Here is an 18,738-nt window from a genome sequence, read left to right on the forward strand (position 1 = left end):
TCAAGATGCAATCACGGTGAGCTGGATTTTATTTTATCGCTAATATTTTATGTTGCAGAAATGCTGCAGATTGTTTAGAATTGCTACAATGCTAAAGATAAACTCTGCAGTGAAATGCACATGTAGATTTTGGCGTAGAGGCCCAAGATGACCAACACTTTGGGATGTGCACGTTTAGTATTTGCAGAGGACATTTCTGCACCATAAATTGTGTCTTAGCAGGAAAACCACTGCATAAAACACGCACGCATAAATAAGCCGCATGCACTTGAGATTTCAGAAATCTCATTCACTTTGCTGGCACTTTAAAATGCTGTGCAAAAAATTTGGCAAAAAAGCCCTTAAAGGAAACAGATCAACTCACTCAAATTGCCTGAACCATGGAAGACTGGCTCTGGCATTGTAACCATCTAAATTTTACTCTGAAATGCTGCGGTCTTAGTTGAAAGTACCACCAGGAACCAAGTGACTGGTTCAAGAGGTGTGCCTCCACTGGCTTCTCCCTGCCCACTCAGATAGACTGACGATCTCACCCTATACACACCGCGTGAGAGGGCTGTCAGTCTAGATAAAAGTCATGGAGAAGCCTTTGAGGACCTGCTTCATGGGCTAGTCACCTCATTCCGGGCCACGCATTCAACTATGCTTTTCCCTGAAATACCACAGAATTTCACACAGATGTCTATAATACAGGCGACCTCTGATTCATACCACCCATACTTCAGGCATCATGGAATCATCTGATAGGTGTCCTTTACGGCTCCTCCAAGTTAAATACTGAGGACTGCAGCAACTGCTAAGCATCCTAAGAACCTGTCCAAGGTGCACCTGGTTGGCTCAATAAACTTCAGGAACTTTCTGACCTGCAGACAGTTACAGAGCAAGTATGGGAAACCAGAATTTCCATTCAGCTTGTTTTCAAGTCTCCACCTCCGCTTATGGATCCTGTCCTTTAAAGTGGAGTTGATGTAATTTTATATTTTTTTTTGTTTAGACCTCCACTTTTGTCATCACATAAAAGGACGAAATGTATTAAAAATATGAGCGATGTTAAATACAATACTTTTTACTTTTAAGTTAAAGAGGTTGTCCACTACTAGAATAGGTCATCAATGCCCGATTGGCTGGGTTCTGACACCCCCGCCGGTCAGCTGTTATTGGTGTCAGCGGCAGCCGAAAGTACTCACTTGCGAAGCTGGCCGTCTTCTGATAGTGGCCAATGCAGGGTACTACACATCCGCCTCCGATTGATTTGAATAGTAGGCAGATGTGTAGTACCCTGCATCAGCTACCCCCAAAAGACTGAGCAGCTCTGCCAGTGAGTACTTCCGGACGGTGGCCGCCATCTCCGATAATAGCTGATCAGCGGGGGTCTCGGACCTATCCCAAGAATAGGTCATCAATCAGAAAAGTAGTGGACAACCTCTTTAACTGTCACAATGATATGCCTAAAGACTAATGAAACTTATGTCACCTACTAAGAAAATCCCTCACTACACAGTTGGTACCTAACTGAATACAGCTGGTATTATATGAAGTTTGAAAGTGTAGAAAAAGTCTTTTCAGAGGCTAGATTAAAACCCATCCCCATGCACAATGGGCACGAGGATTTTATATGATTCAACAAGCAAGTTATTATAGGTTGTTTTCAGATCCACAAAGAAATACACAACTTGTACCTGATGTAACGCTTCTGGTCTTGCAGAGTAGAAGGGGTTTCCAAAAGTTTAGCCAATAGTAGTACCCTCAATGCTTCAATCCTGGTTTTTACTTCAGCATAAACTAGAGAATGACAACAAAGGATTTAATGTTTACTAGTACATCATATTAAGAAGCAGACAAGCAGGAGAAAACACACTGTCAATTGTGTAAATGTTCCCATTGCTTTCTTGGCTCATGAGGAGATGGGATTTTAATATATACATAACACTTCAGCAGTGCCACAGACTGATCGCCTCCATGCCACGTCGCATTGATGCAGTAATTAAGGCAAAAGGAGCCCCGACCAAGTATTGAGTGCATATACTGAATATACATTTCAGTAGGCCAACATTTCAGATTTTAAAATCATTTGCAAGCTGGTGTTATAAAGTATTCTAATTTACGGAGATAATGATTTTAGGGTTTTCATTGGCTGTAAACCATAATCATCAACGTTAACAGAAATAAACACTTGAAATACATCACTCTGTCTGTAATGACTCTATATAATATATATGAGTTTCACTTTTTGCATTGAAGAACTGAAATAAATTTACTTTTTGAAGATATTCTAATTTTGTGAGAAGCACCTGTATATGGGATGTGAATGGGATATAACAAGCCAAACTTTGGCAATTATATTAGTTCTCATGGAGAGATATTCATTAAAGAGGACCTGTCATTTGCATTAAAAAAATCATATATGTTGCTTTTCTAGCACACTATGTGAAATTTCAGCCTGTAGTCCAACTGGACGTTTCTTCAGAGTTTTTTCTGGGGGTGTGCTTCCACCTATCACTCCCAGGCACTGCCAGAGTTAGCAGCTGAGACTTAGGGCCCCGTCAAACATAGCGACTCACCAGCGATCCCGACAATGATCTGAACTTGTCAGGATCGCTGGTGTGTCGCTACATGATCGCTGGTGAGCTGCCAAACAGGCAGATCTCAGCAGCGATCAGGACAGCGACACGCGGGTAACAAGCGACGCACGTCGCTTAGTTATCCGCAGTGTACGTTAAGATACCAGCCGCTGGTGCAGGGAGCTGGTAACTCAAGGTAAACATTGGGTTTCTAAGCGCCGCGTGGCGCTTAGAAACCCGCTGTTTACCTTGGTTACCAGCTCCTTGCACCAGCGCGCTGGTATCTAACGTACACATTGGGTTTCTAAGCGCCGCGCGGCGCTTAGAAACCCGATGTTTACCTTGGTTACCAGCTCCAGCTCGCTGATCGCTGGTCTCCTGCTTGCCACACGCAGCGATGCGTGCTGGCCAGCGGGAGACCAACGATCAAAAAATTGTCCAGGCCATTTGAGCATGATCAGCGATAACCCAGCAGGGGGGCCGGTCGCTGATAGGTGTCACACACAGCGATATCACTGGCAAGATAGCTGTTGCGTCACAAAACTTGTGACTCATCAGCGATCTCACTAGTGATCTTGCTGTGTGTGACGGGGGCTTTACAGACTAGACCAGCTATTGAGCTCTGATTAGCAGAGATTGGGAGAGAGAGGTGAAAGCACAGAACCCTAGAGAAGACTCTGAAGAAACATCCAGTTGGTCTGCAAGCAAGAAATTACCACATACTGCGCTCCAAAAGCAACAAATGTGAATATTTCAGAAGGAAGAAGCACAAAACACGGAAAAAAAAGCAGCAGAAATAGAGGACCTTGGGGATTGTACAATGTATTTAACTTTTTTTTTTGAGCAAATGACATGTCCTCTTTAAAGGACTATTCCCAAGATACAAAGTGATGGTATATTGCTAGGGTTTGCAACTATTTTCTGATTTGTCGAGGAATGGCTGCTAAGATCACCACTAATCCCGAGTGTGAAGCGGACGAAGCACTGCTTTAGCGCTGGACCCCTTGTGCAGTTGCTTCTTGCACAGCAGTGCACCTGGTCAAAAATACAAGGGGTCATGCCGTATTCCTTTACATAGGAAGTGTCCTTCTCATTTTCACAATCATTTGAAATTTAAAAAGAAAAAAAACACAGGATGTCTCACCTTTCTTAAACACGTCTACTTCCGTCTTTCCAAACAAAGATTTTGCTTTTTCATAATCATTAATAACTACATCATAATCGCCCTAAATAAAGGGGAAAATGCCAGTGTCACAAATGTAGAAAATATAGCTACGCGTCCTTTTTATTTATAGTGATTTAATAATGAATTGCAAAATATTTAAAAATTAACATAATCTTCTCTCCTGCCCACTCAGGTTGACTGCCAAGTTTCTCCCTATTTGTGTGTGTATGGAAATTGTCTCTTCAGAGAGGAACAAGACTAAAACTCTAGTGTCACCTATTGGAGGTAGCAATCCTAGAAGTCAATGTCCACCCTTTAAAGAGCCTAGTCACATGACTTAGGATAAAAGCCAAACCAGAATCCAATTTGCAATGACGAGGGGCAGAACCCCGAAACACAGTGTCTGCAAAGTGTTGAGATTTGGTTTGGGTGGTTCGGGGGCGTATGACCAGGATCCAAGGGGTATCATTTCTCCTTACGGAGAGTGACATGTCAGGCATGCAGTGTTGAGGAGACTTTTAAGCCGCAACGCTCGCCTGGGAAATATGCAAATTGTCTCTTCAGTGAGGAAGAGGACTACAACTCTAGTGCCACCTATAGGAAGTAGCAATCCTAGTAGTCAATGTCAACCCTTTATCGAGCCCCATCAGTCTAGTTGAGCGGGCGGGAAGAAGCACGTGGAGACAAACCTCTGTGACTAGTCACCTCATCACTTTCAACTAAGCTTTTCTCTGAAACACTGCAGGGTTTCAGAGTAGAACATATGTTTTGAATGAAGGTCTCTGATACATGCCGCCCAAAACTCAGCTGACGAGTTCCCTTCAGTAATGTACCGCACCTTTATAGGACCAACATGGCAAATCTTAAGCTTTTGTTTAGCTTATATAGACACAATCTTGTATACATACATCAATCACTAGTAATCTAGCATATTAGGTGGGACTGTATCCTAAAGATTTAATATTATCAGGAACTTGTCACACTGAATAAGCTGACTGGTTTGCCAGCAGAATGTTATACACGTTGTAGAGCAGGAGAAGTTGAACAGATTGATTGATTGACTGGGGGGAAAGATTTAATATAACTCGTATTTTATTTTTAGAAATTCCTGTTCATTCAGAACTTAATAGTCAAGTGGGTGGTCTTTAATCAGTGATTGACAGCTATTTCCGAATACAAAGTCATCAGCATAGTCTTTCCGTTAAAGGGGTTTTGCCACAAAGTTAATTTTAGTCAATAGAGCTTTGAATAACAATATGCTCTACTATTGGATGTGCTGATATAATCTTATATACAGTGAGTGAAATAAGTATCGAATACGTCAGCAATTTTCTAAGTAAATCTATTTCTAAAGGTGCTATTGACATGAAATTCTCACTAGATGTCGGTAATAACCCATCCAATCCACACAGGCAAAGAAATCAAACCATAGATGTCCATAAACTAAGTTATGTGCAATAATGAATGAATACTAAAATGTATGTAATACTTCGTACAAAAATCTTTGTTGGTGATGACAGCTTGAAGACACCTCCTGTATGGAGAAACTAGTTGCATACATTGCTCAAATATGATTTTTTTTCCCTTCTTCCATACAAACACTCTTCATATCCCAAAGGTTCCGTGGGCTCCTTCTATGAGTCTATAAGCTCTGAGCTTCAGATCCTTCCATAAATGTTCTATGGGATTCAGGTCAGGCGATTGGCTGGGGCCATTCTAGCACTTAACTTTCTTTCTCTGAAACCAATTGAGAGTTACCTTTGCTGTCTGCTTGGGATCATTGTCTTGCTGAAATGTCCACCGACGTTTCATCTTCATCATCCTGGCAGATGGCAGCAGATTTTTATCAAGACTGACTAGGAACATTTGTCCATTCATCCTTCCTTCAATTTCATAAAGTTTTCCAGTGCCCACCGCCAAACTTCAATGTTGGCATATTTTAACACGGTGTGTATTTTGGCATCAAAAAAATTTAAATTTTGGTTTTATCTGAGCAGACTATATTCTCTCAGTATGTCACAGGCTTGTCTTAATGTTGTTGAGAAAACTTTAAACGCACTTGAACATGTTTTTTGCTTTTTTCTAAACAATGGAGTCTTGAATGGTGAGCGTACATACTGGCTGTGGAGGTTGAGTGCATTACTTATAGATTTCTTTGAAACAGTAAAGGCCCCGTCTCACTAAGCGACATACCAGCGATCCCGACACCAATATCAAGGTGTCAGGATCGCTAGTAAGTCGCTATGTGATCGCTGATGAGCTGTCATACAGACAGCTTCACCAGCGATCAGCACAGCGATGCCGAGCGCCCGGCATCGCTTGCCATCCTGTAAAAAATAGAATCAAAATAAAAAATATTGTTATTCTCACCTTCCGACGTCGCGTTCAGCCATCCTGCCTCTCTCCACGCTCCGGTCCCAGTGATCCTTTGCACGAATGACCGCGAGATGTCACGGTCTCGCGGGATAACAAAGTCTCGCGGTCATTCGTGCAAAGGATCACTGGGACCGGAGCGTGGAGAGAGGCAGGATGGCTGAACGCGACGTCGGAAGGTGAGAATAACTATATTTTTTATTTTTTTTATTATTTTTTTACACCTGATCGCTGGTCTCCCGCTGTCACACACAGCGATGCGTGCTGGCCAGCGGGAGACCAGCGACCAAAGAAATGTCCAGAGATTTCTTGCAGCGATCAGCGATACCGGCAGGGGGGCCGCTCGCTGATCGCTGTCACACACAGCGATCTCGCTGGTGAGATCGCCGTTGTGTCACAAAAGTTGTGACTCAGCAGCGATCTCGCTACCGAGATTGCTTAGTGAGATGGGGCCTTTAGACCTGCTGATTCCAGATCTTTCTGTAGATCTTCACAGGTGGTCCTTGGTACTTGGACAACTCTTCTGATAATTATTTTCATTCCTGTCTGAAATCTTGCGGGAACACCTAGTCATGGCTGGTTTATGGTGAAATTATATTCTTTCCACATCCAGACTATGGCCCATCAGTGCTCACTGGAACCTTCAGTAGTTTAGAAATTCTTCTGAAACCAATGCCACCAGTATGTTTTGCAACAAGGTTGCCAAGGTCTCGAGACCTCTCACTAGTTTTACCCATCATAACATTTTTTTTTGTATGGCACCTTGGTAATGAGGCACCTTTTTATAGCCCATCAATTGAACCAGTTGATATTATTTTTCACTAAGTGGCAGGATAGGTTTCTCATTACAGATAGATTTCAGCTGGTGACATGACTTTCCATGGCTTTTTGCACCTCTTGCTTAATGTGTTCAATACTTTTACTTTGGGTCATTTCTCATTATGACACATAACGTAATGCATGGACATTTATGGTTGGAATGCTTTGCCTGTGTAGATTGGATGGGTTGTTACCGACATCCAGTGAGAATTTCATGTCAATAGCACTTTTAGAAATATATTTACGTAGAAAATTGGTGACGTGTTCAATACTTATTTCAGCCGCTGTATATGCACCTACTTAAACTTTAAATATTCAAATATATATGGATATACAGTAAATTTGTATTCTATGGTTGTTTTCCATAAACTCACCTTCTGATTGTTCTTCTCAATGTTGAGGGGAAGGTTGAATAAAAATTTAAACCGCTGGAGAACGTTCAGTGCGTTTCGCGTGGAGTCTGCTTTATCTTTCCTGCCCAGCACTTCTTGAAATAGAGCATCTGCCGTGGTACTTGCACCTGACAACAGAAGGCAGTGTCTTTCATACAACTGTCAAGTTCTCAAACCCAAGGTTGGAAAGAATCAATCTCTTCTTCCCTTCCAAAAACCGATTACGACGCAGTTGGCTTATGACAAATGAACCGCAGCTGAAGATATTTTTTGTTTTATTATTTTCTGGACTAACCATCCCTTGAGTGCGTCATGATTGTTAACAATTCCCTCCTCACAAGTCTTGGTGTAACAGAGTTTCTCCTAAAGGTTACAAAGGTGCTATTGTGATTACCTTATACAGGAGGCCTTTTATATATACAGATATATATAGCTTGTAAATAGAACACATTTCTCTACCCGTGAATTAACCTAATTATTCCTTCACCCCAAAGAAAATAGGAGAAAAAACTGGAAACGTTTTGATCCCTGCCAGCAGAAAGTCTCTACATTATCTGGTCTACTGACCATACTTTAAGCAAAGAAGGAGAAATTACATCAGTCTCGCTGGGTGGCTTGCGTGCCATATACTCCGCACTGTGGGTGGCCCTGAGCAGTTGAGAGCACTGGCTAAAATAATTGTTTAATACAAGTACAAAGTTAAAACTCTGCAGGACCCTTCAACTCTAAAATAAAAATCCTCACCCAAACAAAGCTAATGTTGCCCTTCACAAGTGTAAATAGCGGTGTGAAAAATAGAGAAAAAATAAAGGAAAAAGTCGAGTCTCAGATAATAAAACCGAACGCTGAAAGCACGGCACTAATTTAGCACAGGACAGCCATGAGTGACCCTGGTGTAAGATTATCACTGATGAGATGTATGATTCACAGCAATTCAATAGAGTCCTAGTCAGTCCAATCCCAAATGGTGGAACCCGATCAGACATGTACTGTGCATTATACTGTATATACTGGTTATATCAGCAGATCTCCAGAGCGGGGGATGCTCTCATCTGCTCCAGTGACTACACACATCTAGAGAGGTTTCAGACAACAATTCTGCCATTAAAGCAGGGATGTCAAGCTTAAATACACAGAGGGACAAAATTAAAAACTTGAACAAAATCGCAGACCAATGTTAATATTTATTGAAAAAAATATGTACAATTGAGGAAGCTTTTTCTTGCACTATAATGATGACCCTTCATGGAGACCCACGGCTTTAAATATCACCTCTATGATGAGGACACACAGATCTACCACTCTGGACCCGATATATCCTCCTTACTAATCAGAATCCCACAATGTCTGTCCGCTATTTCATCTTTTTTCTCTGCTAGATTTCTAAAACTTAACATGGATAAAAGAGCATTCATCATCTTTCCCTCCATCTCACTCGACCCCCCCAACAGACCTATCCATCAAAGTCAATGGCTGCCCACTTTCCTCAGTCCCACAAGCTCGCTGTCTCAGGGTAACCCTTGACTCTGATCTCTCCTTCAAATCACATCTCCAAGCCCTTTCCACTTCCTGCTGACTCCAACTCAAAAATATTTCCCGGATCCACACATTACTCAACCAAGAATCTGCAAAAGCATTAGAGCATGACCTCATCATCTTTCGGCTTGACTACTGCAACCTCCTGCTTTGTGGCCTCCCTTCTAAGACTCTCGCACCCCTTCAATCTATCCAATACTCTGATGCCCAACGAATCCACCTATCCCCCCCGGCTATTCCTCGGCCTCTCATCTCTGTCAAGCCCATCACTAGCTTCCTGTTGAACAGAGATTCCAGTTCAAAACCCTAACCATGACATACAAAGCCATCCACAACCTGTCTTCTCCATATATCTGTCACCTAGTCTCCCGATATTTACCTGCACGCAACCTCCGATCTTCACAAGATCTCCATCTCTACTCCCCTCTTATTTCTGTTTCCTCACAATAGCATACAAGATTTTTCTCTGACACAAGCCCCTGAGACCGTGCTCTACGCATGGTCTGAGGGGCTTGCCATGGCTTGGTGACCCAGATGTTATCATGACGACATCGGGTCACCATGGCAACCACCAGGCCCTGCAATGACGTTGTGGGGGTGCTGATCACAGAGCAGAGGGGGCTTCCTCCCTCAGCATGACTGAGAAATGCTGCGATCGTTAGAGATGAAAGTATTTATTAGGGGGTTAAAGTGCCGGGAGCAGTGCGGGCATCGCTCCTGCACTGAGCGGTGGATGTCAGCTGTCACCTGGCAGCAGTCGTGTGCGTACAGCCTCTGTACGGGTAAAATCGCCTGGATGTACTCAGTACATCTAAGGTCGGTAAGTACCTGCTGACCAAGATGTACTGAGTACGTCCAAGATAGGTAAGGGATTAAAGGGAACCGGTCATTTAAAAAAAAAAAAACAGTATTGGAGGGAATTGGTCAGCAGATTTTTGCTACCCCATCGGAGAGCAGTAGGGTGTAGGCAAAGAGAATCTGAATCCAATAATGTATGACTTATAATACTGGGTGCAGCAGTTGTGACACATTTAGAGTTCGTAGATTCATCATGAAGCAGAGCGGAGAAAGCTTCCCCTGCCCACAACAGAGTCTCTGTGTACATAGTCTATAGACTATAGCTGCCTATCACAGGAGAGGGTGTTAAACCAGTGCTCATGTGGCCAGCTAGTCACAGCAATGATAATGTCACGATAATAAAACTTTCATTGTAAGTAAACAAGAGCACACAGCTTGATAAATGACACATCGCTGAAATCTTTTTTTTTTAACTATACCTTACTCTGTCATCAGATTACATAGCAAAAACCTGCTCTCAGATTCCCTTTAGCGTTCTGAAGCTTCGCATCGCTTCTACTGAAAGCCTGGCTGCCGGGGAGAAATTATCTTTATTCTCCCTGGCAGCCTCAGGCTTTCAGTTATAAGGGTGCGGCCGACACGGCTTCAGTCACTACTGCGTCAGTGCTGAGCTCGCGGTCAGTTAACGACGGGAAGTGGTTAGAACTGCCGATCAGTATGAACTGAGCAGTGACTGAAGCCGTGCCGACTGCGCCTCTATGACTGAAAGCCTGAGGCTGCCAGGAGGAATAAATCTAATTTCCTACGGCAGCCAGGCTTTCAGTGCAACGGCTGCATGGCTTTAGAAAGCTATTAATCTCATTTTTGCAGCTAAATAGCCTTTTTAGATATGACAGGTTACCTTTAAAAAGGACCTGTCACCAGGTCAAAGCTGCCCAGTATATTATTTTTACACCGTTTGAGATATGGGCCTTTCTATGCAGTGTTAATTTTTAGGCTTTTAACCAAGATTCTCTCAGGGCGTGTACATAAACTATAAAACGTAGTGATGCATGAAGAACCCCATAGCGCTACAACCGTATATAAACAAAAAGTGGAATTACTTGGGAGGCGTCGGGGGAAAATAAGAGCAAAAAATGGCTACGTCTGACCTGACTACGCGGATACACTGTGCCTACACCAAGATCTTGAAGCAAACTATCCATCATGATTAGAAATGTGTTGATGTTGATTTATTTCGATCACCCAGTAGTCTGGAATGGTTGTTATTCTGTCAAGCTCTCAGCAAGGAGACGAGGTTTAAAAGCCTCTGGACGGAAAAATATATACTCCTATTCACTGACAGCAAGCAGACATTCCAATGAGGATTAGAAACCGGGCAGACATCAAAGCTGCAGGACTTGTCCTTATACACCAAGTCAGCTTTATTTTACACAGAACCAGAAGTTCACTTTAAATGACATTTCTGTTCCATACACAATGCAGGTGCCATTCCAGCTAGCTACGTCTACTGGGGAACTTTCTAAGTAAGTCACAGACTGAGCCCAGAACTCGAAAAGTCAAACAAACTTAGGAAGTTATTATATCAATATTACAGTGGAAAAAAAAGAGGACTCCATCCCTTCTACATACCTTGGCACAAGGGTACAACGCAAAAATAGTGCTGCTTTCATTACATGGGGACTGTAAAGTCAGAGACACTCCATCATCGGATCTTACAGTTTTCGCATAATGAGTGTGACTCACTGCTTTTTAAGTGACTTTCTCTGTGGAAGAATGATGCTTGCAGGAGAGGAATGAAAGGAAGCAGTTTAGCTGCAAAGAGATGTTTTCTAGGGAACACAACACTTACTTTTCAGAACTTTCTCCAATTTTTGCGTCATTGACCCTTCCACTTTTTCCGTGCCATCCGCCTCCAGTTTTTGATGGATTGCTGGAAAATAGAAGATCATTACAGGGTGTTTGCCAGATAACAAGGCTCCTGCTACAACTGCACATACAGCAAGTAACACATCAAATTCGGCCTGCAAAAAGACGGAAGATTTCAGTGCTCTAAGCGACCAGAGTTACTATACAGATGTGGCTTTCCTTAACTTGTCCTTAAAGGAGTACTCCAATCTCCAAGAGCCTATCCCAATATGTAAGAGATATAATAATAGTAATGTTAGCAAATACCTCCAATTAGAAAGGCAGTATAGTTCTCCTGATAAGCTATGTCGCTTTCCTCATGCAGGGCATTGCAGTTGCTTAGGTATCCATGATTATGACCACTCATATAGTTGGTTAGTTAGTTGCTAGTGGTAGTAACCATGGATACCTAAGCTACTGCAGTGCCCTACATGGAGAACGCGACATAGCTTATCAGATGAACTATACTACATTTCCAATTGGAGGCATTTGCCAACACTACTCTTACTATATTTACTACATACTGGGATAGAATCTTGGAGATGAGAATACCCCTTTAAACCTGACATATTCCAAGATATACACCTCTGATATTAAACAAGAAAAAAATAAGTATACGCCTCCAACAAATACCTCAATGAATGACATCAGTTGGTCCACCACCGATATATTTATTGAATGAAGTGACACTGAATTGAATTGTATTATCACAAAAAATTGCACAAATAATTATATTTTACCCCTGAAGGGTGATACCCCACAGAACATTAAATGTACTATTGCGGTAACAAAGAAGTGTATCAAAAGGACTTGGTACCACACAATGGCGTATCAATAATTAAAATATCATACTTTATTGAAGTTTGTAAAAACAAAGTACACAAGAAAGATACTGGAAAATAAGGAGGGACTTCAAGCCATGGAACTTCCCACCACTACACAGCAAAATATATCTGATGTAATCCACATAGTGATAACAATGACAAATATGTAAATAACATAGGGAAAGAAAAACACCACCAAGTATATTCCTAGACAGAACATGTGCCCACCACGGGTATAGATGAAAAACTCTAGAATTGTAAAATGTATCACAGACTAACAACTAGCCCTCACAAAAGGCGTTACCCTATGTAAAGTTGACAAAACATGTTAAACATGATACGTGATTACATACCAGTATATGCTGGTGGGGGAGTCCCGGCCGTCACCTCTGCCCCGACGCGCGTTTGGCACAGCTTCCTCGGAAGGCGCTTTTTTTTGGGCTGAAAGTCCCCCTCTCGGCTTATACGCGAGTTATATAGCCAGGGGGTAGGTGGGGAGGGGGAGCGGGGGTGTCACATCATACTGACCTCCCCTGGCGTGGTCTCTGCAGCCCCCCTGCTTGTCCCACAGTCTCCTTTCCTTCCTACAGCAGTCACATGGTACCGCTCATTAAAGTCATGAATATGCGCACATTTATGACTTTAATGAGCGGTACAACGTGACCGCTGAAGGAAGGAAGGGAGACCGTGGGAGAACGGGGCTGCAGAGATGTGCCAGGGGAAGGTAAGTATATGCTATATTCACCTGTCCCGGATCCAACGCTGCTCGCCACTGTCTGCCTGCCGTGTCCCTCTGTCAGTGATGTTCAGACAGCAGAGGGTGCGATGACGTAGTCAGTGCACACCCTCTGCCTGAACAGTCACTGACAGCGGGACCCGGCGGGCAGACAGATGCAAGCAGCGATGGAACCGGGACAGGTGAATATCTCAGGTGCCTGGTCCTGAGCCAGAGGCGACACCTGTCCCTCCTCCTGCTCAGCACACCGCCACCTGGCCCCCAGGAGTATTTCTTATTTTTTTTAAATACCTGCAGTAGCGGTAGCAGCAATATATGGGGGCATAATCTATGGGGCATCTTATGGGGGCAGCATATGGGGGCATATTCAGTGGAGCATCTTATGGGGGCATACAGTTAGGTCCATATATATGGACAGAGACAACATTTTTCTAATTTTGGTTCTAGACATTACCACAATGAATTTTAAACAAAAAAATTCAGATGCAGTTGAAGTTCAGACTTTCAGCTTTCATTTGAGGGTATCCACATTAAAATTGGTTTAGGAGTTTCAGCTCCTTAACGTGTGCCACCCTGTTTTTAAAGGGACCAAAAGTAATTGGACAGATTAAATAATTGTAAATAAAATGTTCATTTCTAGTACTTGGCTGAAAACCCTTTGTTGGTAATGACTGACTGAAGTCTTGAACTCATGGACATCACCAGATGCTGTGTTTCCTCCTTTTTGATGCTCTGCCAGGCCTTCACTGTGGTGGTTTTCAGTTGCTGTTTGTTTGTGGGCCTTTCTGTCTGAAGTTTAGTTTTTAACAAGTGAAATGCATGCTCAAGTGGGTTGAGATCAGGTGACTGACTTGGCCATTCAAGAATATTCCACTTCTTTGCTTTAATAAACTCCTGGGTTGCTTTGGCTTTATGTTTTGGGTCATTTTCCATCTGTAGTATGAAACGACAACCAATCAGTTTGGTTGCATTTGGCTGGATCTGAGCACACACTATGGCTCTGAATACCTCAGAATTCATTCGGCTGCTTCTGTCCTGTGTCACATCATCAACAAACACTAGTGACCCAGTGCCACTGGCAGCCATGCATGCCCAAGCCATCACACTGCCTCCGCTGTGTTTTACAGATGATGTGGTATGCTTTGGATCATGAGCTACATGTACCACGCCTTCGCCATACTTTTCTCTTTCCATCATTCTGGTAGAGGTTGATCTTGGTTTCATCTGTCCAAAGAATGTTCTTCCAGAACTGTGCTGGCTTTTTTAGATGTGTTTTAGCAAAGTCCAGTCTAGCCTTTTTGTTCTTGATGCTTATGAGTGGGTTGCACCGTGCAGTGAACCCTCTGTTTTTACTTTCATGCAGTCTTCTCTTTATGGTAGATTTGGATATTGATACGCCTACCTCCTTGAGAGTGTTGTTCACTTGGTTGGCTGTTGTGAAGGGGTTTCTCTTCACCATGGAGATTATTCTGTGATCGTCCACCACTGTTGTCTTCCGTGGGATCCCAGGTCTTTTTGCATTGATGAGTTCACCAGTGCTTTCTTTCTTTCTCAGGATGTACCAAACTGTAGATTTTGCCACTCCTAATGTTGTAGCAATTTCTCGGATGGGCTTTTTCGTTTTTTGTGGGATTGCCCACACTTGTCCATGAAATAGCCTTGGAGTCAATTGTTTAATTACTTTTGGTCCCTTTAAAAACAGGGTGGCACATGTTAAGGAGTTGAAACTCCTAAACCCTTCATCCAATTTTAATGTGGATACCCTCAAATGAAAGCTGTAAGAGTCTGAACTTCAACTGCATCTGAATTGTTTTGTTTAAAATTCATTGTGGTAATGTCTAGAACCAAAATTAGAAAAATGTTGTCTCTGTCCAAATATATATGGACCAGTATATGGGGGCATATTCAAAGGAGCATCTTATGGTGGCAGCGTATGGGGGGATATTCAATGGAGCATCTTATGGGGGTGGCATATGGGGCATAATCTATGGAACGTCTTATGGGGACATAACCTTTATGGAGCAGCATATAGGGTATATTATTCTATGGAGCATCATATGGCGCCATTATTAACCTTTGTGCAGCATTATATGGGATGTATTTTGTATGGAGCATTATATGGGGCTTCTGATTCAATATGGCTATTCAAAAATATTTAACCTACTGATGTCTCAATTAATTTTACTTTTATTGGTATCTATTTATTTTTGAAATTTACCATTAACTGCTGCATTTTCCACCCTAGGCTTATACGCGAGTCAATACATTTTCCCAGTTTTTTGTGGCAAAATTAAGGGGGTCGGCTTATACACGAGGCGGTTTATATACGAGTATATACGGTACCTCTTTTTTAAAGTGGTATTTTTAATTTCAGAAAACCATTGTCTCTAGGTGCAGTTTATTAAAAAAAAAAAAAAACAACAACAAAAAACCTGGGCCTTTACTCACCCTCACTGGGCCCATATCACTGCTCCCAGTGTCGGTTATTGTGTGGAGCACTGACGTCATGTAGACAGCACTGCAGCCATGAACGGAGCTCAGTGGCTCTGCCTGAGAAGACGGCACGAGTTGCTGAGCTCATAGATTGGCTGTAGATATTGGGAGCAATGGCAGAGACTGAATGCTGGACCAGACAAGGGTGAGAAAAGAACTTTTTTTTATTAGTATTAACCACACCTAAGGACAGGATTTTCCAAAACTGGAAAGCCACAAATATTTAAAAAAAACTGTGATTTTGGACTACTATAACAAAAAGTTTAAGTCAGCCCCTATGGTTACAAGGTTTTAAAATCAATAGATATCACCTATGTCTAGAACAGATGAGTGTATATATTTAGAGGGGATCCATCCATTATTCATGAGAACAGGGGTCTCATGTATTTCCCCTGTTAATAGAGAAGCAGGTTGCATTTGTTTGAGTTATGACAAGTTTTTAATGTGGATAAAGAACAAGTTAATGTAATAAAGTAGCTAGTATACAAAAGCTACAGTGCTCATGTCAAATGACAGTCCCATCAGTGCCCCTCCAGCTGCTGAGGTCTCACACTGCTCAGTACAAGCTGCAGCAGTCAGACTGGGTGGATGGAGACTGAATACACTTGGAATTATCAACTCTCATTTTTCAACTGGACTCCTAAAAAGCTCAATTTGATATCAGGAGATGCAGCCATTCGGACACACATTTTCAAAGTAAGTACACCAGTCTTGTCAAATTTAAGAGATCTATGGAGAAAAGCCTTATAGTAAAATAAGCATTGCTATGCCACCCATCTACATGATTTATTTGGGTGGCATGTCTCTAGAACATATATTTTCACAGGGTTACATCAAACTATGGAGTGCAGAAAGAAAACCAATAAGTAAAAATACTTCCTAAAGAATTACATCTACCCCAAAGACACACTGAGCGGTCTCATGTTCCTTTATACACATCAATAAAACTCAATGAGGGATGACATGTAAACTTGACATTGCTGCATGCCCGGGCGCTCTGCACGGTTACGATTTATTAGTTCTACGAATCATCAATGGAACATTGCAAATCACGGAGTATAGCAATCCCACATAGAGAACTTGCTAAAGCAGAAGGGTACTGACGACACAACACTACATGCTCATTCTCAGGGCAACACCGCCCCAAGGACTCACAGGAGACGCAAGGTGAATCGGTACCTTCTGAGAAATACAAAAAAAAGTGATTTTAACAACTCCCTTCCTCGAGAACAGAAAGGACACAGAGCACAAATTTACTAACAATATCAGCCATTACTAAAAAAATCAATACTTATGAGGGAAATCCTGGTACATCATAGAGGCCACACTGGTTCAAAACTTCAGACATTTCAAAACTATATTAATTAGGGCTTATAAAAAAAACACAAAAAAAAACATAAAAAGAAAAAAACAAACAAACTGAATAATGTATTGTAACAAAGATGACATACTCACCTTACCAACTTCCCACGGTTCCCATGTCAAGGCATTCCCATTCCCCATCCCAATGACTTTGATTTTTCTACATCCATCAATGCTGTGTCGACATGATGTATGACTGCTGCAGCCAATCACTGTCGACATCACTGAGATCGCCCTCTTCTGCCGGGGATTGGTTGCAGTAGATATTTGCCGTGTCAACAAGTTGAACAGAGACATCCGATGATCAGAAGTCCCCATCATCACTCAGAAGAGGAACAACTGCACAAGGTCTTGACATATTTATAGTTTAAATCTATGTTATACGTTAAGCATCGTGAAAAAAAAAGTAATTATAGAGCAGAAATCCTAATTCTGCTAGCTTCAACTGGGAACACCTGACAGAAGTCACATTAACCCCTGAGTTGAATGACAGAGCCCCATTTCTCAAATCTGACTAGTCTCACTATGTGGTAATAACTCTGGAACGCATCAACAGATTCCAGTGATTCCGAGATTATTTCTTTTGTGACACAATGTACTTTAGAGCTCGCTCACATTAACATCGGACGAGTGCAACCCAATGTTTTATCAGATTGCACTTGGACCAATGTTATCCAATGGAGCAGTGCTGATCAGCGGTTTTTGTCACTGACAGAATCCTTAATGGTGGTTAAAATGTGGCTAATGTTTGGGCAAGTGGTAGGGCTTGGAATGGAAAGTCATTTGATTTTTGCAGTGCAAGTTTGGACACCATATTGCATTTATGCGGCACGGTGGCATGTTGGCGGGGCGGCACGGTGGCTCAGTGGTTAGCGCTTCAGCCTTGCAGCGCTGGGGTCCTGGGTTCGAATCCCACCAAGGACAACATCTGCAAGGAGTTTGTATGTTCTCCCCGTTTTTGGGTGGGTTTCCTCCGGGCACTCCGGTTTCCTCCCACATTCTAAAGACATACTAATAGGGAATTTAGATTGTGAGCCCCATCGGGGACAGTGATGATGATGTGTGCAAAAATGTAAAGCGCTGCGGAATATGTTAGCGCTATATAAAAATAAAGATTATTATTATTATTTACAGAACCTCCGAAACGCCCACAAATGACCTCATTTGGGTAATAAACCCCACAAGGAATTCATCTAGGGGTGTGATGAGCATTTTTAAACCACAAACTACATAATAAAATTTTTAGAAAATGTAGCCAAAAAAACAAAAAAAAGTATGGATTTGCTGCTAAAATGTTACTTTAGCCTCAAAATTGCAATTCACACAAAGGGTAATAAAAAAAAGGAAAACACAATTTATTATACAATTTTTACCAAATGTGGCAGTAAATATCCAAATTACATATGACATCTAGTTATATATGTTGGATGTTCAAAAACAAACAAAAAAAAGCCCTATTCTACTCATCTCACAACTGACCTCTCAGCCGGATCTCTTCTTTCCAGCGTTATGCACGGCATCTCCATCCTGTTCTATGAAGACCAGGACTCACAGCCTTGTCCATGCCGGGGCTCACTGCAGGTATTAGGATTTTTTTATTTTTTTTTTTTTTTAACCCCGGCCTGTTTCAACTTACATACATATCCAGGTAAAAAAAATAGTTACAGAACGTATCTAGTTCGTAACCAGAGTTCCACCATACACCATATGTGGCTGTATAACACTGCAGGGATCAGATGTGAAACAACTTACAGATGATGGACCTAAGGGA

At 42.1% G+C, this 18,738-nt stretch overlaps 1 protein-coding gene across 1 annotated transcript in view; it reads right to left on the reverse strand.

The window, feature by feature from the left end:
* The window catches only part of EXOC2 (exocyst complex component 2), a 274,558-nt gene that overhangs the window by 160,994 nt on the left and 94,826 nt on the right, over nt 1-18,738 (reverse strand). The window contains exons 6-9 of the mRNA XM_073550138.1: nt 11,497-11,577; nt 7,293-7,438; nt 3,706-3,787; nt 1,680-1,782 (exon numbers count right to left, since the gene is read on the reverse strand). Of these exons, the coding sequence (XP_073406239.1) occupies nt 1,680-1,782; nt 3,706-3,787; nt 7,293-7,438; nt 11,497-11,577 (412 nt within the window). The remainder of the gene's footprint in view (nt 1-1,679; nt 1,783-3,705; nt 3,788-7,292; nt 7,439-11,496; nt 11,578-18,738) is intronic.

This window comes from Dendrobates tinctorius, unplaced genomic scaffold (assembly GCF_039654945.1).
Source record: "Dendrobates tinctorius isolate UK_male_01 unplaced genomic scaffold, ASM3965494v1 ptg000163l, whole genome shotgun sequence".
In the NCBI taxonomy this organism is placed as follows: Eukaryota; Metazoa; Chordata; class Amphibia; order Anura; family Dendrobatidae; genus Dendrobates; species Dendrobates tinctorius.